This window comes from Orbicella faveolata, unplaced genomic scaffold (genome assembly GCF_042242905.1).
Source record: "Orbicella faveolata isolate gen_17 unplaced genomic scaffold, um_ofav_v1 contig_48, whole genome shotgun sequence".
Classification (NCBI taxonomy): domain Eukaryota; kingdom Metazoa; phylum Cnidaria; class Anthozoa; order Scleractinia; family Merulinidae; genus Orbicella; species Orbicella faveolata.
Window position 1 is genome coordinate 3514717 of NW_028301578.1, and position 22444 is coordinate 3537160.

General features: G+C 39.1%; 1 protein-coding gene across 1 annotated transcript; it reads right to left on the minus strand.

Annotated features, from left to right (window-relative positions):
• Positions 1-19762: 19762 nt before the first annotated feature.
• LOC149096014 (uncharacterized) lies at positions 19763-22016 on the minus strand. The gene is made up of 2 exons (XM_089281325.1): positions 21154-22016; positions 19763-20170 (listed from the first exon to the last, which is right to left on the minus strand). The coding sequence occupies exons 1-2, from the start codon at positions 21422-21424 to the stop codon at positions 20100-20102; spliced, it is 342 nt and encodes a 113-aa protein (XP_089137451.1). The 5' UTR covers positions 21425-22016; the 3' UTR covers positions 19763-20099.
• Between the last annotated feature and the right edge of the window lie 428 nt (positions 22017-22444).

Below are 22444 nucleotides of genomic sequence, written 5' to 3' on the forward strand. Positions count from 1 at the left end.
ACAAATGAACATGAATAACATGTAGGAAATGATGAGTGAAAAAGAGACGCTATATTTGGTTAATAGTACGTCGGTGGAGAATCAGGATGTCTACAGAAAGGCCTGTCTTCTTAATGGCCGACAACGAAGTCTTGTGCACGTCTTGGCACTTGGAAGGGGCTGTGACTATATCAGTTTACAAACTTTAGTGTAGAAAAGGAAGAAATAGGGTTACTTTTGAAATTTCGACTGGTTTCTTCTATTGAGAGCTTAAGAATAGGACGATAAAAATGGAGAAAAAATAACTCAAAAAAATCCATTTAGTCATTTCATTTATTTATTTGCATATCTGATTAAAGCCGAGCAATTCCAGCACTTATTCTTGTAAACTTTCGGTTTAATGAAAGGTTTTCTGTCTATATATCTTCCCAGAAGTTTTAGATAAATTCTTATTTTTGCGAAAGTTTGGAAGTTATCACTCACAAAGCGCAATTCAGAATTTAACTTTCAGTTGAGAAGTGGTGCACTTTGTAACTGAAAGCTGAAATTTGAGATCTGTAAATTTTTCGATAGCTTATGGTCTAAAGGTTTAGCTCCTACACTCCCAGCCTAATATGACGCCCATATTGTCTTAGAGAAATGCTATTACCATCAAACATACGGCTAGTGCTGTTTTTGTTGCTTTATGGCTGATTTTGACGCTTAGAGAAAGTTAGAATTTTATACGATTTATTTTAAAATATAAAATCTTTCAACACACGAAATTATGTTTCAATATCTCAGCCTCGGGTTTATTCTAAAAATATTCTGAAAATTTCGTAAATTTCAGCCTCGATATTTTTATAAAATAAATTGTTATATTAATATATAAAAAAGAGGGTGACTTGGAATTTCCCGAAAATTTCTTGTTAAATGAGGTTCTAGCACAAAATCAACACTTTAGCAAGTTTGTTTCATTAACATAACAAGCGACAAATGAATATAAATTTTAGCAAGATCTCTAGCTGAAGCTCAGTTGCGATATATGTCAATTCGGAAAATTACAGTAACACGGAGATACTGTTATAACGAGGCTCTGAGCAAAGAAATGAAGAATTAAACCTACGTACCTTGAAAATTTTAAATACGAGGCGCAATGCCAAGGCTGTTCTTAGAGAGGAGATGCCTGCCTTTCGTGTGTTAGCATAGACAGCAAAACTGTCGTAAAACCCATTACACCGGCGGTAACGATGTTCAAAGCTCGATCAATTAATTTGATAAGCAGCGCTCTGTATTATTTTCATTAAATTTTTACATTACATATGGAGACGTCATTTGTTTCACAGTGGTCAGTTATTTGAGACAACTGCTGGATCTGTAATTTATCAAAGTAGATTCAATTTTTATTTTTAGTTCATTAGTGCGATTGTAACTAATGTAGAATGGTAGCTGTTAGTAGAAGTAATTAACCCGAGGGAAACCGACAGCGTCTGCTAATGGACTCAGTTAGCTTTTAAACAGTTCTGAGAACTCCCTTAACTTTGTTTAGTTTTAGTAGCCTTTGGTTTAGCTCTTGGGTCCCGTCCACACTACGCCAGAGAAACAGTTTGAAAAAATCGCAACAATCGACGGTCATTTTGGATTTGTGTTCGAGTAAAACGTTGGCTGGGAATCACATGTTTATAACGCTGTCGTCGATTTCGAAAAGATCCGTTTTCAAAATTTTTTCCTTCCACATAAACCGCGAAGCCGGCATTTTCAAATATTCCACCGTTTTCGTGACGGATTATTGTGGATGGTAAGCCAAACCGTAGAAATAAAGCTGCGTTCTTAAATTTCTCCGTCGCAGTATGGATGGGGCCGAAACTTTCTTCAGCGCTAATGCATCTGCCTATCAAAGGGCGTTTTGGCAAAAGGAGTACTCTGTTCTAAATTAGATTATGATTTCAATAAACTGGAAATACGGACTCAAAATCATAAAATAATGCATGGTATATACTATAGTTTTAAACTTCCAAGAATATTCTTTTAATGAATGAAAGAAAATTTAGCTTGACAAAAATATAATTGAGGACACTTTCTACATATTAAAATACATCTTCGCTACACAGAATTAAAGCTATTTACTATTTAAACCAGCAGCAATGAATTGGCTGTCACTGAAACACTGATTATCGGCAAGAAAAGAGATTGGATAGGCTGATTTAAGCTCCCAAGATCAAGATCATGAAGTATAAACAGAAGTGCGTTTGGTCTTGGCGCACCTTAGTTTAGTTTCCGCTAATAGTTCATGCAAGTGTGGTGTTTGCGGAATAAACAGAGACTGGATTTGACAACACAACGTTTTAATCCGCCATTCTAGATGGTCTCTTCTATTCAAGCACATGGTCACTTCCAAATAAGGAAATGCCATATATGGACATACACTACATCCCTCCCTAACTTAATAAAGAGCTCCACAAAGTCTAATAAAAAAAACATATGAACTAATCTTGGCTCTTTCAGTTCAATGTCTCAAAACAAATGAATAAAATGTCGACAATTGATACACGATAAACAGTCTTTAGAGTTCAGTTACTTTTGGCAAATAAAGTCCTTCATCCACTTAGGGCTCTCTCTTTTTCTGACTGGACGACTATCTGGCTTTTCTGGAACTGCAGAAGGTACAGTTTGTCTTTGGGAATCCGGCTGAATTCCATCCATCGAATCTTGCTCGAAACTAGCTCCTTCTTTGGGTGTGTCAGTTGTTTTTGACGGAGCCGGGGGCTCAGTTCCTGAAGCACCTGGGTCTACAAACTTCTTCATGTGACCAGTATTCCTCATTTTACTTTTGCCAGAAGAATTCTCAATGATAACTGCATTTCCATTCTTCTCTACTACTCGATACGGCTCGAGCTCAAATGTTGGTGACAACGTGTTCTCGCGGTTCTGACGTAGCAGGATCATGTCGCCCTCTGCAATGTCACTTGTTGTGGCATGTCTCTTCGAGTCACCATACTCTTTCTCTCTTAGCTTCCTGCGAGCATACCTTTCTCTGAGAAGAATTTGCCACTCTGCTTCAGTAGCCTGATCACGAGAAGGTTTAACCTGTGGCAACTTATCTCTTAACTTTCTGCCCATAAGGAGCTCAGCTGGAGATAGTGAAGTGACTGTATGGGGAGTGCTGCGATACTGGAAAAGAAAGTCTTGTACTTCTCTTTTCCAATCTTTGCCTTGTAGTTGTGCTATTCGGATTGCCTTCAGGAGGGTTTTGTTGAGCCTCTCTACTTCGCCATCACTTTGAGGCCAATACGGGATGCCCTTCTTGTGATCAATCGATAAGTACTCGAGGAATCCTTCAAATTCTCGTGAAGCAAACGGTGGACCATTATCACTTCTGAGGGTTTCAGGCAAACCATGAGTGCGAAACATGCTCTCCATGCATTTGATCACATTTCCTGCATCTGTCTTGGTCAGAAAAGCTATTTCCGACCACTTAGAATAATAGTCAACTACAACGAGCAAGTGTCCCTTCTTTGGAATCTCTAGTAAGTCCACAGCAATTTCACTCCATGGACCTTGAGGCAGTGGTGTTGACCTTATTGGTTCTGGCTTTGGTCTGGGTCCAACCAGCTGGCATGGGTAGCAGGCTCGGATTAACTTTTCAACTTGTTTGTCAAGGTCTGGCCACCATACTTTCTCTCTTAATCGAGATTTCGTTCGCACCATCCCTTGGTGACCCTCATGAGCCAGTTGAATGGTCTGGTTCCACAACTTTTCTGGAATGACAACTTTGTTTCCTCTCATAACAAGCTGTCCCATTATCCAGAGTTCATTTCTAACAGCTTTGTAGGTTGTTCCTTGGAGTTTCGACCAATCACCAGAAGTTATGGCATGGCGAACCAGTTGCAGGGTAGGGTCTCGCTCTGATTCTCTCTCAACTTGGCGGGGTGCTAATGCTGCAGGTATGGCATCAGCAACTATGCTGCGTGCATATTCTTCTGTCTGCTTGATGGCTGCATCAGGAGTACTATCTACTGGCAATCTGCTCAATGCGTCAGCGGCGTTTTCTCTGCCAGGGATGTGTCTGATGCTAAACTTGAACTGCTGCATGTATAACAACCATCTTTCAATTCTGGCTGAAGGTGGTTTTGAATGTGGACCAAACACAGTGACCAGCGGCTTATGGTCAGTGCAAATTTCGAACTCATTTCCATGGATGTACAGGAAGAACGTCTCACAGCCCCACTTCACCGCCAGTGCCTCCCTCTCAAACTGAGAATATCTGCTCTCGGGTGGAGTTAGTTTTCGGCTAGCAAAGTGTACAGGTCTGTACAGGCCATCAGCTTGCTTTTGTTCCAAGACAGCTCCGATACCTACTGGTGAGGCGTCTGTGGTGACACGGGTCTCCGCTCCTTGTTTGAAGAATGCCATGACTGGTGCCTGCGTCAGCTGCATTTTGACTGCTTGGAAAGCCTTCTCTTCAGCAGTGCCCCATTTCCATTTGGCATGTGATTTGGTTAGATCCCACAGTGGGCTGGCAATGATCGCGAAGCTTGGAATGAACCTTGAACAATATTGTGCCAAACCAAGGAAGCTTCGCAGCTCTGACTGGTCCTTTGGTCTTGGTGCTTGCACAATGGCTTCAACTTTGTCACCAGATACTTGTAATCCCTCGTCAGTTAACACGTTACCAAGGTACTCCATGCTATTCACGCCGATCTGGCACTTTTCATAATTCAGTGTTAAGCCACTCTCTTCTAATTTCTTCATGACTTGATTCAACCTTTCGTCATGTTCTTCTTCAGAAGCGCCAACTACACGGATATCATCATGAATATTGTGAGCGCCAGGGCAATCTTTGAGTATCTGCCAGATGATGTGTTGGAACTTCTCAGTGGCCATATTGACACCAAATATCAGACGTTTGTAGCGGTAAAGACCATTAGGTCCTGCAAAAGTGGTAATGTCTCTTGACTCTGGAGCAAGTTCTACTTGGTGAAATGCCATGTTCAAATCTAACTTGGAGAACACTTTTGCCCCTGAAATTTCTTGCAGTGTCTCTTCAATGGTAGGCACAGGGTGTTTTTCTCTTAATATCGCTCGATTGGCTTGTCTCATGTCTAAGCATATGCGAACATCAGCATTTGGCTTTTCGACACTAACAAGGGGGTTAATCCAACTTGTTGGACCGTTCACTTTCTCTATCACATCAAGCTTCTCAAGTTCCTCTAGTTTGTCAACAACCTTTTGTTTCCTGCTGAACGGAATTCTTCGCATAGCTTGAGCAACTGGGGTGACACTTTCATCTACATGCAGTTTTAATTGGAAATTTCTCAATTTTCCAAGACCAGTAAACACTTGAGGGTACTTTGCCTTAAGGGCAGCCTTCTTATCAGTAACATCTTTGAGTTGACAAGCGTTCACAGAAACACCCACTTTCAAGACACCTAATTCTTCAGAAGAGCTCCTGCCCAGCAATGTGTCTGCGGAGCCTGGCATTACGAAGAACTCAGCTTTCAACGACATTTGTGTATTAGGTACACTAATGTTCAACATGCATTTTCCTCTAAGCTTTAACGGCTGCTGAGATGCATAAGCATAAACTTTCCTGTCAGTCTCTAACAACTCTAGCTTTCCATTGGACACTTTATCAAACACTTGCTCAGACATTAAGTTGCAGGTAGCACCTGAGTCTATGATGACATTGACAGGTTCACTTTCAATCATAAGAGGTAAAGTGTTTGACTCACCATCTGAGGTGCTAAAGACATAGAATCCATCATCTTTACTGACTTCGCTTCCTTCCACGTCATCTTGGTCAGGCTGGTCGCCTATGGTTCGTACGCCTTCTCGTTTTCTTCCAGATTTGCCTCTTCCTTTGCCATGTTTATCCTGTTTCGTGTGACAACAGACCTCCATGTGCCCACGTTTTCCACATTTGCTGCAAGTATGGTTACGAGAAACTTTACAATCTTTCGCCATGTGACCTGTCTTATCGCATCTCCAACATTTGCCTTGCCATGGCTGCTTGCTCTTCGCTCCTTTATCGCCCTTACTTCGGTCTTCCCAGGTACGATTCACAGTTTCTTCGCTTACGAGAACCAAGGCATCCTTATGGTGATAGGTACTCACGATTTCCAGAAGTCTGGTCAGACTAAGGTTTTCTTCGCGGTAGAATTTGCCCTTCAGTTCCTTATTCGTGATATGCGAAATCACAATATCTCTCACCTGGTTATCTTCTTCTTCACCATAGTCACAGTGTTCCGCTGAACTTTTCAAACGCGTAACGACGTTGTTGATCTTTTCGCCCGGATTCGGCTGGCTGGCAAGCAGTTTTTGTCTCGCTAGAGGTACGTTCTTCTTCACTTTGAAATGGTCCGAGAGACACTTCATCGCTTTATCGAACTCTTTGTTGTCTCCTCGCACTTCAGCTGAATACGTTTTGAAAATTTCACGGACTCCAGGTCCTGCGAGATGTAGAAGTAGAGCTCGCTTTTGCATTTTGTCTTCAACCCCCGAAGCTGCCACAAATAGTTCGAACTCAGCTTTCCCCTTGTCCCAGCGTTGAGCCAGTGTGGCTGGTTCCCCAATGCAGTCGAAGGGAGATATGCACGGTAATCCACTTAATGTGACCGCCATCCTCGTCGCCAAAATGTGGTGTTTGCGGAACAAACAGAGACTGGATTTGACAACACAACGTTTTAATCCGCCATTCTAAATGGTCTCTTCTATTCAAGCACATGGTCACTTCCAAATAAGGAAATACCATATATGGACATACACTACAGCAAGGTGCCAGAAAATAAAATCAAATAAAAAAGAAAAAAAACATTCTTCAGTTCATTCACCAAAAAACGATTCAATATTCACCACTAGATAATCACAGATGTGGTGTGACATTGGAAATAATCAAGAGAATAAGTTATCATGAATATTATATCCTTGTCGATTGTAATTTCAGATTCATATGAAATTTTATATTACAGCACGCTTTCACGTATTAGTTTTAGCCCGGCTAGATGAGTAAACAAACTGGAAGGCTTCAAGCTTTATATATATATATATATTTATATATATATAACCAAAAAATGGAGTGAAATATTTATATATATATATACCTGATGTTTTGAAAACCAGGTCCGAACAGCCCAATAACAGCTGGTGCCTAATAGAGTCATGTAAGCAGTGCTTACCAAGTTCCGCACTCCACACTTCATCTAGTGCAAAAAGGCAATGACACTAGAATCTCAGGGCCACCTGTGGATGAATTCAGGCTTAAATGTCATCATATCAGATAAAAGCTCTTTGCAAGCATAACGTAATGACAGCAAGCTAAAGTGCCTTGAAATCTCCCCCTCCCCCCGGGGGTCAGGTACCACTCCGCACATATTAGCCCCCCCCCCCTCTCACGACAATAGTGGAACCTTCTGCCAAGGCAATAAACCCACTCAGCTTTGGGAAATTCCGTGCGCTTTAAGGATTGTGTCACGTCAGACAGCTAAGTACATACCCAGCCGTCAGACTGACTTGAGACTATGGACACAAGTTCAAACCGACCCCACTCCGCTGGATTAAGGGCCAGGGACCCCAAAGAGGTATCCACAATTAGCCACACTCCTGTAGATGTCTCCAGACTTTCCGGTAACGGAGCCCCCCCCCCCCCCTGGAAAATAGGGAAAAGTGCAATTGTAATGGCTCTATGTTTCCAGGTCATGCATTTTCTGTAAAACAACATGTCCTTTTGCACTCAGATTAAGTCACTGTCTGAGCCCATGCAGGGTTGACCCGGCCGTCGGCTTGGAGAGGTAAGATCAGTACATTATAGCCACCCCGTTGTGCTTACAAAATTTACCTTTGGCTTCAACTTTATAACAAACCAGTTTGATTTTGACAGTGTGGCATGTTTATGATCTACAGCCCCTACCTTCATCTAGAAAAACCAGACTCAAATTGAAAATAAAAACAAGAAAATCCAAAAGACTATTAATCAAGTCAAACTGGTTTGAAAAGTTTCCCCAAAAAAATAACTTCACAGCACAACTAACAGACCCCTTTTTCAAAACTGCAGATATAAGCAGTGTAAAAATGGTGTACCAAACGATGAACTCCCAGTAAGAGGATCCAACGGATACAATGTCTCTACGTAAATTTGTAGTTTAGTGTACGATGTGGCGAAGAGACCAACTCTTGACTGTCCTGGACGAGTTTAATGTACAACTTTTCGGCCGTTCAGCCTTCTTCAGGTTAAAAGTTAAAAACTAAAAAAACTATTTACAATGGCTAGGACTTACAGAAACACCGACTTATATACAGAGCAGAAATATTATGATTGAGGTTAGGTAATACAACAAAGGTCTAAATTACAAGGTGAAAAAGGATTAGACAATCAAAGACAAATACAGAACTATGGGTGACATGTGAATACAAATAAAGTAAATACAAATGAGTGACAACAACTAGAGAGAAAAATCTTACTTAATTAGTAGTGTTTACTCTGGAGTAACAAGCTCCCCATTGAAGGCCTCTGAATGAATGTAATTAGGTAAAAATCATAACAGGATCCCAGGAAAGGGCCATTAAACTACAGTAATAATTTCCTTTCCAAAGCCCCTGAATGAAAAGCCGACAGCAAACATAACAGAATCCTTGAAAAGAGCTCTTGAACTTAGAAATAAACAAATAACAAAAATGATAACAGAATAAAATTAAAATGCGTCATATTGGAAAAGTGGCAAATCACAACTACTCAATTGTAGTAATTAATGCGGTGTCTTGATCTAAATTCCCGCCGTTTGTTAAGACCATGAGGATTAAGGGTAAATAATTGTGTGGTCCAATAAGCTTCCCCAGTGAGTAATAATTGTTCAAGATGTAAGGAATTTTCAAAAGACCTAATTTGTTCAATGATGATGAAATTGATTTGAGACATTTCATGTTCAGAGTTATTAAAGTGGATGGCCAATTCGCAAGTTCTTTTGTTCTTCAGCATGTTCGACTTGTGGTTACGAAATCTTACTTTAAATTCAGTCGAGGTGGAGCCTACATATTGCAGATTGCATTTGGCACAAGTGGCTAAATAAATAACATTTTTTGACGAACAAGACAGCTTTTGTTGAATGGGATATTGACGACCAGTTGCCGAACTTTGAAATTTCGAAGCTTGAATTAAATAGTTTTTACACAGATTGCACTTCTTGTTGCATTTTGAACAACCTCCGTTTTCTTCTCTTTGATTTCTACTGGAGGCTACCCGGAATTTTGATGGCGCCAACATCTCCTTAAGATTTTTGGTTCTACGATAAGCGGGAAATATCGACTTGGATGGAAAAATTTCTTTGACTTCTGGTGAGGATTGTAATAGATAAAAGTGCTTTTTGATAACTTTTTGGATATCTGGCAAAATTGGATTGTAGTCGAGCACCAATGGAAAAAACTTTCTTTGCTGGCTTGACCTTTTTCCTCAAAAGTTCGGCTCTTGGTATACTAAGAGCTTTGTCGAACTGTTTATCAACAAGCTCCGCTGGATAATTTTGCGATTTCAAATACCCTTTGTATTCCTTACATCTATTTTGTAGAAAATCGTCAGTAGAACAGTTAGGTTTGATTCTTAAAGCTACCCCAAAGGGAACTGCTCTTTTGCAGTGTGAGGGGTGTGAACTCGAAAAAGGTAGATAGAGGTGGCTATCGGTGGGTTTAGCATAAACATCAGTCCTAATAAACCCGTCACGAAAATGCAACGTGAGATCAAGGACATTCAAATGACTGTCCGAGTAAACCAATTCGAATTTGATAGTAGAATACAAGCCATTAATATAATCAGTGAATTCCAGTAACTTAGGTAAAGACTCTGTGAACTTCTGTTCTAGGTTCGTTGTCCTCAGTCAACAAGAGTACCAAAACAAGAGACTAGAACAGCTTAATAATGATTTGTATTATGATAACTTAGACTCCGACCCCACACTTGACCATTTTAAAGTGGTTAAGGAATGGAGTCGTAAGTGGTTTTCTGAAGGGCAGATTAGCCAGGAGATTGCCACGTGGGTTGTAAATCTTGAACCAAAACCGGGAGTGGCATTTGGGAATGTCAAAACACACAAACGTGACAACCCACTTCGACTTATTACATCTTGTTGCGGTACGGCAATCGAACGGCTCTCTGCTTTTACAGAATTTTAGCTCAAACTTCTTTCACAGAGTCTTCCATCTTTCGTTAAGGATTCTACGGATTTTATTAACAAATGCGGAGATTTGAATGTAAAAGGCCCATTCCCTGAGAGGTCCCCACTTGTGTGTTGGGATGTAGTCTCAATGTTTCCGAACATTGACAACAATCTAGGTATTTCAGCAGTTAGAAGGGCACTTAATTCAAGATCTGTTAACATTCCTTCCACTGATTGCTTAGTTGAAGCCGTTGAAATTTGTCTCAAGGCAAATAATTGCCAGTCTTCTGGTCAGAGTTTTGTTCAAAAACACGGCACGGCCATGGGACCGAAAAACGCCTGCAGTTATGCAGATTTAGCGATGGGTATCATCGATGAGAAAGCCAAATTTGGAGGTAGCTTGAAACCTATGCTTTGGTGGAGATACAGGGATGATATTTTTGACATATTTGGATCCAGGGTTTACCTAAGTTACTGGAGTTCACTGATTATATTAATGGTTTGTATCCTACTATCAAATTCGAATTGGTTTACTCGGACAGTCATTTGAATGTCCTTGATCTCACGTTGCATTTTCGTGACGGGTTTATTAGGACTGATGTTTATGCTAAACCCACCGATAGCCACCTCTATCTACCTTTTTCGAGTTCACACCCCTCACACTGCAAAAGAGCAGTTCCCTTTGGGGTAGCTTTAAGAATCAAACCTAACTGTTCTACTGACGATTTTCTACAAAATAGATGTAAGGAATACAAAGGGTATTTGAAATCGCAAAATTATCCAGCGGAGCTTGTTGATAAACAGTTCGACAAAGCTCTTAGTATACCAAGAGCCGAACTTTTGAGGAAAAAGGTCAAGCCAGCAAAGAAAGTTTTTTCCATTGGTGCTCGACTACAATCCAATTTTGCCAGATATCCAAAAAGTTATCAAAAAGCACTTTTATCTATTACAATCCTCACCAGAAGTCAAAGAAATTTTTCCATCCAAGTCGATATTTCCCGCTTATCGTAGAACCAAAAATCTTAAGGAGATGTTGGCGCCATCAAAATTCCGGGTAGCCTCCAGTAGAAATCAAAGAGAAGAAAACGGAGGTTGTTCAAAATGCAACAAGAAGTGCAATCTGTGTAAAAACTATTTAATTCAAGCTTCGAAATTTCAAAGTTCGGCAACTGGTCGTCAATATCCCATTCAACAAAAGCTGTCTTGTTCGTCAAAAAATGTTATTTATTTAGCCACTTGTGCCAAATGCAATCTGCAATATGTAGGCTCCACCTCGACTGAATTTAAAGTAAGATTTCGTAACCACAAGTCGAACATGCTGAAGAACAAAAGAACTTGCGAATTGGCCATCCACTTTAATAACTCTGAACATGAAATGTCTCAAATCAATTTCATCATCATTGAACAAATTAGGTCTTTTGAAAATTCCTTACATCTTGAACAATTATTACTCACTGGGGAAGCTTATTGGACCACACAATTATTTACCCTTAATCCTCATGGTCTTAACAAACGGCGGGAATTTAGATCAAGACACCGCATTAATTACTACAATTGAGTAGTTGTGATTTGCCACTTTTCCAATATGACGCATTTTAATTTTATTCTGTTATCATTTTTGTTATTTGTTTATTTCTAAGTTCAAGAGCTCTTTTCAAGGATTCTGTTATGTTTGCTGTCGGCTTTTCATTCAGGGGCTTTGGAAAGGAAATTATTACTGTAGTTTAATGGCCCTTTCCTGGGATCCTGTTATGATTTTTACCTAATTACATTCATTCAGAGGCCTTCAATGGGGAGCTTGTTACTCCAGAGTAAACACTACTAATTAAGTAAGATTTTTCTCTCTAGTTGTTGTCACTCATTTGCATTTACTTTATTTGTATTCACATGTCACCCATAGTTCTGTATTTGTCTTTGATTGTCTAATCCTTTTTCACCTTGTAATTTAGACCTTTGTTGTATTACCTAACCTCAATCATAATATTTCTGCTCTGTATATAAGTCGGTGTTTCTGTAAGTCCTAGCCATTGTAAATAGTTTTTTTAGTTTTTAACTTTTAACCTGAAGAAGGCTATATATATATATATATATATATATATATATATATATATATATAACGGTTATAAAATGCCTCAAGGCAACAAAGAATGCCACTGCGTCAGGAGGATCAATGAAGATTCACAGTCCAAGCCTCACCGCAAAAATGAATTTAAAAACGTTTGATAAAGCAAGGACGGACAACTTCTGACGGTAAAAAAAGTTAAAAAGTTAAAAATTTAATAGAAAAACGTTTCGGTCTTAGACCTTCATCAGTTACCTCGGCAAGGAAAGTTTCTTCAGAGCAATTTCTCTTCAATCTAGTCGCTACTCCAAAAGGAATAGCCTTGGAGACATGCTTGGGATGGCAGCTAGAAGGTGGAAGATATAAATGACTATCTGTAGGTTTAGAATAAACATCAGTTCTAATAAACCCATCCACAAGATGTAAAGTAAGATCAAGTACGTGAAGCTCACGTTCAGAAAAAAACTAACTCGAATTTAATAGTAGGGTATAGAGAATTAATGTAATCAGTAAATTGATGTAAGGCAGGAAGGCCTTGCTGCCAAAGATCAAAGACATCGTCACGATAACGCCACCACAAGGACGGCTTTATCGGACCGGAAAACGTAGCTTTAAGATCAATTTCACCCATGGCTAGATCGGCATAACTACATGCATTTTTTGGACCCATGGCCGTGCCATGAATCTGATGATGAAGGTCTAAGACCGAAACGTTGTTCTATTAAATTTTTAACTTTTTAACTTTTTTTACCGTCAGAAGTTGTCCGTCCTTGCTTTATCAAACGTTTATATATATATATATATATATATATATATATATTAAGTGTAAAATTTGATTTTCGTAGAACAGTGCTCAATACATCAGAGTAGAGCGAAGTATACAATGTGGGAGGAAAAACACAAATAAACTACAAGTTCATCCCTACAAGCCTGTTTCATGGTTGCCCACTCATCAGGGGATTTAATAAGAATAATCTTTACCACCGTTTATATACAGTTGATGTTTTCAGTTATAGGTAGGGGAGGGTTTTACTTTTTCCAAAGCTTGCCGCGTTGCCTCTTCGGTTATTTTATTTGTTTTAGCCAGTTTGGCCTTTAAGTTCTTAGCTTTTATCTCCCAGACTCTGCCGATTATTTTCATAATAGTTTTTTTTTTTGACTTATTCAATATTTTTGCGCTTTGTTGATTTTGTTTTTCGTTCTTTGTTAATTAACACCACATTTTGCTTTTTCACGTGATTTTGTACTTTTATTAACTGCCCCTTATAATTACGTAATCACTAGCACCTTAATCTTATTTAAAGCTCGTTTTTATTCAAAAGTTGTAATAACTGAAGGAGGTCTCTGACCGAAACGTTTTGTATTAAATTGTTTAATCTTTTTTACGTCAGAAGTTTTCCGTCGTCACAATTTTTTAACTTTCTACGTTCGTTTATGCTGCGAGGTTTGGACTGGGAATCTTTCCTGATCCTCCTGACGTTGTGACACTTTTGTTGGCCTGAGAGTTCTGGTAACGATTATGATATATATATATATATATATATATATATATATATATATACATATATAAAGTGTTAAATTTGATTTTCGTAAAACAATGCTCAATACATCAGAGTAGAGCGAAGTATATAATGTGGGAGGAAAAACACAAATAAACTACAAGTTCATCCCTACAAGCCTGTTTCGTGGTTGCCCACTCATCAGGGGATTTAATAAGAACAATCTTTACCACCGTTTATATACAATATAATTTACATAATATATGCAGCGCGAAATTTAACGGGTTAGTTGTTTCGTAGGAGGGCTTTGTTTCTGTGGCGGCAAGATGATACGAGTTCATTACGTTTGTTAAGTGTTGATAGCTCGGGTTGGCAGATGATAAGGAATTTTTCTTTAAGGCAAAGGTTACATCTTTTGCTTGAGCTGTTATACGGCGAGTGTGATGAGAGAATGCGCCAGGAAATAAAGTGTTCGATGTTATTGTCTTTGAGGGTCCAGATGTGCTTGCTGAGTTCGGTCGAGTTTCTGTGTTTAGCGTGGCGGAATGATGCGGTGTGGTTTCTGTATCTAGTTTTGAAGTCGCTCTCTGTGAGTCCAATGTACGTTTCTGCCGTGTTGTTGTCTTTGCGTGTTACGGTGGCTTGGTATATTACAGATGATTGTAGGCAGCCGTGTTAACCACCGTAACACGCAAAGACAACAACAAGGCAGAAACGTACATTGGACTTGGTACCAGTTAACATAATCTACTTAGTGACTTGCCAATATAAAAAAAAAAAAATTAAAACTAAAAATAATAATAAAATAACTAGAATCTTCGGTTTAGAAGGTGTTCTTTTGAAAAATGTACTAAAAATTTCGTATCAAATGCCACTATATTAAATCTAACACCCGCGGAAATTACCGGGTGGGAATTTAAAAGAGTCATTGACAGGAAGTCTTAACTCAGCTCTAATAAGAAGTGGCAACTTCCAGTAGGCGTAATGCATCCTCTTTCGATTAAACATTAAATAAGAAATGGAAGAAAAAATGTCCGAAGTTTAGACTCCAATGGTGATAAATACGTTTGTCGAAATATGAAAATGAATTTCATGTGAGAAATGACAAAGGAAGTGAAAGTAGTATTTTGATTAACATGGTCAGGCGTGCCAGAATTTTCTTACAATTGTTTTAGTGTAAATTTATTTCTCATTTTTTTAGAAAACAGTGTGCATGAATTTTATTACTGTAGTATAATAGGTGAAGGTACACGCAATTAATTTGAAGAATTAACACACACATTTCCTTAATAGAGCTTTAAAACAACCCAAAAACAAATATACGGAAAATGGAATCCTACACTGGTTTCATAAATTTGGAAAATTAAGAAAAACAGTTGTTTTTGTTGTTGTTGTTGTCTTTTTTTCCGCAATGTGTCTAAGCTTTATCAAGAAATTACATTTTGATGACCAACCTAACACATATTCACCGAAAAAAAAAATCTGCGTAATGTATATTTTTATAGAGATTTATTGTCTTCTTCTTTGTTTTTTTTTTTTCTTTTTTTTTCTTTTTTTTCTGGTTTTAGGGCGTTTCTATGAAAATATACTGCCAATAAAAGGTTTTTTAATTACCCTATGCCCTGTTGTAAAACAAAACAATTATACTACCTGGGAATAATAAAACAATAGCGAATACTGATTCAAAACTATGGCACTCAGCATGGCAAAAACAAACATAGACATGGATGACCTTCTTGCCCGAAAAAATTACACATAGCCCGAAAGCGTGATTGTTGTTCAAAAGCACTCAAACTGCAGTAAAAACGAAAACGTTCACAATTCTCACGTCTAGTGATATTGTTATCAGTCCAAAAATAGTTGTGTTGAAACCTTGCGAACTCTATGACCTCTATCGACAGCGTAGTAAAATCAGAAAGAGGTAATTCTTCCTCGTACGACAAGTTCAAGAAAATTTTAAAACGGCTCTTTGTGGAGCCAATGAAACCGGCTCTTTTCAAAGCCACCACAAAAAAACAAAACAAAAGAAAACAAAACAAAACAAAAGTCTTGGTCTTTGTTTGCTTTGATTCTTTTGTCGTTGTTTTGTTGATGGAAGTAATATCCATCTCGTGGATTTCCACGATACACATTAAACGACATGTGGCTTTTCCAAAACAGAGTACCTAGATCCGTGTATCATTTGACTTCAACTCCATTTTGACAAAGCAAACGTCATAAAAAGTCGCCTACAAGCCTGGCCTTAACAACCTTTAGGAATGTTTTCAGTTTCCCGAGTACTTTTGTCCGAATCATCAGCGTTCTGCCCAAAAATTTCAAAAATATCTGAAACTGGAGGGGGCTGCGCCCCCTCCGTCCCTCCGGTCCGTAAGCCCATGTAAATGAATTCCAAAGTTTCAATCTTCAATGCTTAGGCAGCGTCCACACTACGCCGGGGAAATTTTAAAACGCAGCTTTATTTCTACGGTTAGGCCTACCGTCCACTTTCAAGCATAAGACCGTTTTTATGCCTTGTCGTGGCTGCACCACATTTAAGTTTAAAATATTGGTGTGACTATCCAAATAACAACCAAACTAGGGCTTACACCTATTTTTTTTTTTTTTTTTTCTGTAACATGAACACTAAATTAACCTTAGAACATTTTGGAGGTTATATTCAAATAATTTTGCAAATTAAAGATTTACCTCGACATATTTTAATTACACCTTTCTCCGTTGAAAAGCCGCAAGTAGATAAATTGAAAAAAAAAAACAAAAAAACAAAAAAAAAACGGGAAAGCGCTAATCATGACACTGCATAATCATTTTATTTGTATTTACAGGGTCATCAATATACTTGGTCGTACAATTTCAATGAAGCTCCATCCAATGAAGCAGCCCTCTCTGCTACCGCCCCTCCTCCCCGCCGCCCTGCTCCAGTTCCCTCCTCATTCAGAGCTCGAAGACATAACAAAATTGTTAAAGCTTCATTACACATGTAAATTGACTTGGATTGTACTGCCTAAGTGCTTTCAAATTCTCAAGTTTGGTAAAGAACACATATCGCTAGGTAGTATATCTTACCCTATTAAATAAGTCTGATTATCCGCGGTAAGCTAGGATAGGATAATCTCTATATCAGAAGGAAAAAGCAAATTTGAAATGAATAAAATTATGAACGATCAGACTCCAAAGTATCTGAAAGACCTATTTAAACCCTTCAGCACGGACTATGGACTTAACAATAGTGAAAAAGAAAATTAACTCTGTCGAGGCCCCATATCGATTTTCTTAAGCGTAGTTTCTGCTACAGTGAGGCACATTTGTGGAATAGCCTTCCATCTAACATCAGAGCCATTAAATTTTTTAATAACTTTAAAATTGACATGAATCACCTAATGTCCTCCTCGCACTCCCACACGGCTAACATGTAAATCAGTTATTTTCATTTTTTTCTCAGTCTTGTAATATAACTAAGTTTCTACCGTGTTTAAATTAAGGGTAAGTATGTATGTTTGTATGGAGCCAAATATTTACAGTACCCCCCCCCCCCCCCCTCGACAACCTTCCTCTTTCGACAACCCCGCCCCCTCCACCTCAAGAGGTAATTTTAAAATTGCACTTGCCTGAAGGCTAATGTAAATTTGAGAGAATTTAAATATTTCTCATATCACCTGTAGGTACTCTTCAATAACGCTTAAAGCTATCACCTAAAGGAAATCAGTTTATTTCGCTGAGAGATTTGACTGTATGCTACAGTAAACACCCGCATATAAGAACAAGTGGATTAAGAACATATACGGCCACTTACGGCCATATACGGCCACTTAATGGTCGTGCTCTTTGTAGCACTTGTGACGTCATCGATTTAAATATCACCTGATATTATTGATAAGCAGATGGTAGTACTAGGCTGGGCCTTTCCGCACAATGGTCAGGTTAAGATATCGACGACATTCCGATGTCGCAAGTCGAAAAGCAATGTTATCAGTTTTGGTGCAAAAACGGTGGTAAAATGGTCCACTACGCCTATCATTGATCAAGGTTCATTTCTAGGCTTCGCCCGTAATTAACATCCAACTTTTCACGGCAGCCAGAAAGAACATACAATGCAAAAGGTAGTCAGTGTAAAAGGACCGAGAAAAGCAGAAAGGAAAGGGGCAACGAACAAAATTGAGAACGGTTAATGGCAATTAAGTCCAAATTTTGGCTTATGCGGATGCCCGGAATTGAAATTTTGCTCAATTTTGTACTTAATCCTCGAAAAATCTCTCCTTTTAGTTAAAAAAAGCTTTCTTAGCAGAACTTAGGCTTATTTACCGTCATGGCAGCTAAAAAACCTGGCTAAACGAAAAAATCAGGGCTTCAACGGGATTCGAACCCGTGACCTCCACGATACCGGTGCGATGCTCTACCAACTGAGTTATGAAGCCACACATTGGGAGCGAGATCAATTAATTGAGTTCATATCTTCCCAATGTGTGGCTTCATAGCTCAGTTGGTAGAGCATCGCACCGGTATCGCGGAGGTCACGGGTTCGAATCCCGTTGAAGCCCTGATTTTTTTTTTTTTTTTTTTTTTTTTTTTTTTTCAGGCTTCCTCTTTCCAATTGCTTAAATTGGAAAATTAACTGCGATGATCATTCTTCACTTTCATCTACTACCGCAGTTCATATATGAATTATTTCATATAAACTTCGCATCATTTCACTCCTCACGGGAAGATATGAACTCAATTAATTGATCTCGCTCCCAATGTTTGGCTTCATAGCTCAGTTGGTAGAGCATCGCACCGGTATCGCGGAGGTCACGGGTTCGAATCCCGTTGAAGCCCTAATTTTTTCAGGCTTCTTCGTTCCAATTGCTTAAATTGGAAAATTAACTGCGATGATCATTCTTCACTTTCAGTCTTTTTGTAAACAAGCGCTCACTGGCACACTAATCACTATCTACAACGCTGTCCTGCTGTTTCCGCGTTCGACCCACGGATTGAAAAGCAGGAGGAGAGACTGCTTTCAGTCGAGCATTCGGCCACAGCTATCAGCCGCACTTCCGAAACCGCTCCATCTCACTCGGTATTCTTTTCGGCCGTCAACGGACCTTACAGACGAAATTTTTGACACTTTGTAGTATTTCGACATTTTCGCTCAGGGAGATGTAACTTCGACAAAGCTCAGTTGATAATAATGATCAGATCATTGAAAACAGTTTGCTTTAAAGCCAAAAATTGAAAGAACGCCGTAAATTACCATACGACAAAATACACTAGATTATAACCTGCTTGAGGATTATTCATTGCGATATTTGCTAACACGTTTTAAAATGTGTGCGCTCTGCTAAAAAGTTAAAACTCTTCGATACCTTATTTCATTTCCAGACTGATAGTTGTTCTACAGAAAAGATCACACCTTCGTTTGCTGCGAGCTTGATTGAAAACAACGGCGCTCTTTCACAACTAAAAAGTCACACCTCGTTTATAAAGTGCCGCGCGCTCGACTGAAAACAGTTGAGTCAAAATCTGGACGCTCCGCGAACACTCAAAAAATTGAAAACGAATAACTTCCATGACGATTGCCAGGTTTCAGAGAAAGATTTATACGCGCAAAAACAGAATTTCAGTCACGCATTCTTCATTCTAACCACCGCGCGGTCGACTTCATAAAAAGCAGAAAAGTTGTAACGCCGCACGAATGACAGACAAAGAATGTTTTCAGCAGCATACCTATTAAAACGAGTCGGAATTAGAATAAAAAGGGATTTAAACCGGGGGTTGTATTTAGAGAGACGTGGTCCGAATGCGACACATGTGGATAATTAGTTTTTGAATTGTGATCACCTCGATGCGCACAGCGGCGGTCAATTTGCCTTCGGGTACACCGGTGAGAATTGACTTTACGAGAGAAAAAATTACGCTGCCCACCCCCAAGTGCAGCTTAATTGTTCTGCCGAAAGTTTTCCGAACAACGGCGACGATTTTGGTTTGGCTTCGGACGAAGTCCCTCAGGGTTACCAAGAACAAAAGGCTATTCATTTTTGCTGAACGTCTGAAGTTGAGCCGGAACAATAGACCATTTCTTGATACGAGAATAGATAGTGAGTAGCGTAGCCAATCTGAGAACGGCTTTCTAGAAAGAACGCTTGTAGATTTTTATTAAAACTCCATAGAAACACGGAGATCATGTTTTCTATTTCTTAAATACTATTCTCTCATCGTCTACAGAACGTGGCTCCTTCTGCTAAGGGAGAACGCAGCAGTTGTATCATGAATAGCAGTGTTCCTTCAATCATTTATAGGCAACAGGCTTCCCGGAATCGTGTGCAAGCATTTTGAGTTCTCCACTGTGTCATACGCATACAACTTTGAGTGTGAGTCTTTAGTAAGTGCCACGTCATAAAAACAACGCCATACTTTTCCAACTTGGTTGTGTTTGCTATCAAACAATACTCTTAGAGTTGTCCCTCAATCCGCTTTTGATGCACTGCCGTAACAGTTTTGACAGTAGTCATCTCTCTTAGCTTGAACTGTGGACACTGAAAAAGAGAATTATAGAACTATGACACACATTGGTGCGTTTTACACAACGTTATTTACATCGGGACAATAGCCCATTTCCGGGTTGCCTTACACCTGTCTATCAAAGTGAGCCCTGGTGCACAGTTATTCATATGAAAATGAATTTAATTTGAATGTGAATGAATTAAATGACAGTTTCATATGAAAGGATGGGCACCAAAACTCACTTTGAGAAAGAGGCTTGAGGCAATTCGGAAATGGCCTGTTGTGGTATTAAGCAGAAACAGCAGCATTACTAACAACAGTCGCCAGAAGAAGTGTAGTTCCTGTGTACACCAGTTACTACACATGGCCTTAAAGAACCTTATTCTGATATAACTCAGTACTGATGGCAGCTATCGTGCTCCAGAGGACTGTGAACAGGATTTTTAAACTTCAGACAGACTTATTAAACACTACGTCACCATTTTATTTCCTAACGTCTCAACGTTCCAACATTAGAACAGAGTCTCAATGGGGTGGAGTGCCGTTTTGAAGAGTTACGGTTGAATTTTAGGTCACTTGACGATGGACGGCTAATTTTTCGAAATGACGTTTATAACATGAAATTAAAGCGCAAATTTGCCTCCTATTTTTCATAAAAGGATACAATTTTGCCCATATTTAATTAATCCATTTAGTCCTATTTTTCGCGCGTTAAAAATTAGGTCTTTGGGCTGCAAGTACGAGTCTAATTAGCTTAATTTCATCACCTTTGTTACCGCTGGACGTATTACTAGCCTGCTCCCGAGAATCATTTATAAACAGCATAACTTGAGCCTATTTGAGTCAATCCTTTAGTTCTTGAGGATATCTGAGAAATTTCACGGCTAATATTGGCTTGCTCATTTGACGGTTGATGGTAAAAATATTGCGTTTGTAACGGTTGACGGTTCATGTCTTGGCCATTTGACGGTTGACGGTTAAGCCTACTGCAACCCTCTTAAAATCCCAGACCCACCTGCAAGCGAGCATGATGAAGGAGTAATGATCTGTACATCTCCAAAGATGTTATTCTTGACGTTGTACCAAGAGACTTCATTTCCACTCACCAATCCACATTCCCTCGACATCTGCTTTATTATTTTCTCGGTAATTCTAAAATTCCAAGCGTTCACTCGGCTCATGCTACCTTGATATGCCTGGCCAAAATCAAAGCCACCACCTTTAAACAAAACCACACAAAGAAAAGCAATTAGGGAACGCAAATTTTTAAGGACCAACGCATTCATTTCATCGTAGTTAATCGAGGGAATAATGGTTAAGAGGCCCGATAAACATCAAAGAAGCAAACTAACAGGCTAAGATGTATGTTGGAAGGTCCCTGACTCTGCACATCATTTGTTGTATGATCATAGACTGTGCATTATTACATAACGGCAATGCTTCTATTGGATAGTTGTATGAGAACACCTAACCACCAGGTTTTGTGCAGGGTCAACTCCCAAAGTAACCCCCCCCCCCAAAAAAAAAAAAAAAAAAAAAACATACAGCGAAGAACTTTGCCATGTTTCATAACCATTTCCCTCTATTAACTATGGTTTCACATACTACATACATACATGAACACTGCAATGTACTGAAATAATTTTTTTGTAGCTGAAGGATGATAAATATCAGTCGACCATTTGTGAATTTCAATCCCTGTTCCTCTAGAACAGGTTTCAAGATCGAGATCATGATAAAGAGTAAGCTAGTATCCTTCTGTTTTCTTACTGCTACATTGAGTAGACTCGGGAGCACAGAAAGTACAACAGAGGATTAACATAAACTGAACTGAAAAAAGGTCTAAATAACCCATTTTCAGGCCTTTTGGCTCCACCGTTGACAGCCCAATGAGGAAAAAGTGAAGTCAACGCCCACCCTTGTCTCTCAACCCCTAGTAAAAAAATCTCAGTTGCCTTTCATCTGTTACAGGTGTCACCACACAATCAATAACCTGTACATGTCTTTCAATGGAAAACTGGTCTAAGATGAAAATGATACCAATACTAAATGGTTACTTAAGAGGTCCTAATTTTGCAATACAGACCGTCCAAACTACTCAAAACATTGCACAAAAGAGAACTGTTTGCTCTTAAGTACAGTGACTAGAATTTTCCTTCATTATAGGCGAGAAAGTGGAATTTTTAAAACCACTTCAAACGAACGACCTGCAAACGGTCGAAAAACGTAAGTGAATTCTCGACTTTTGCACGCGCACTTTTAGCGAGAATGGCTTACAACGACACAAATTTGTCAGCAGAATTTTT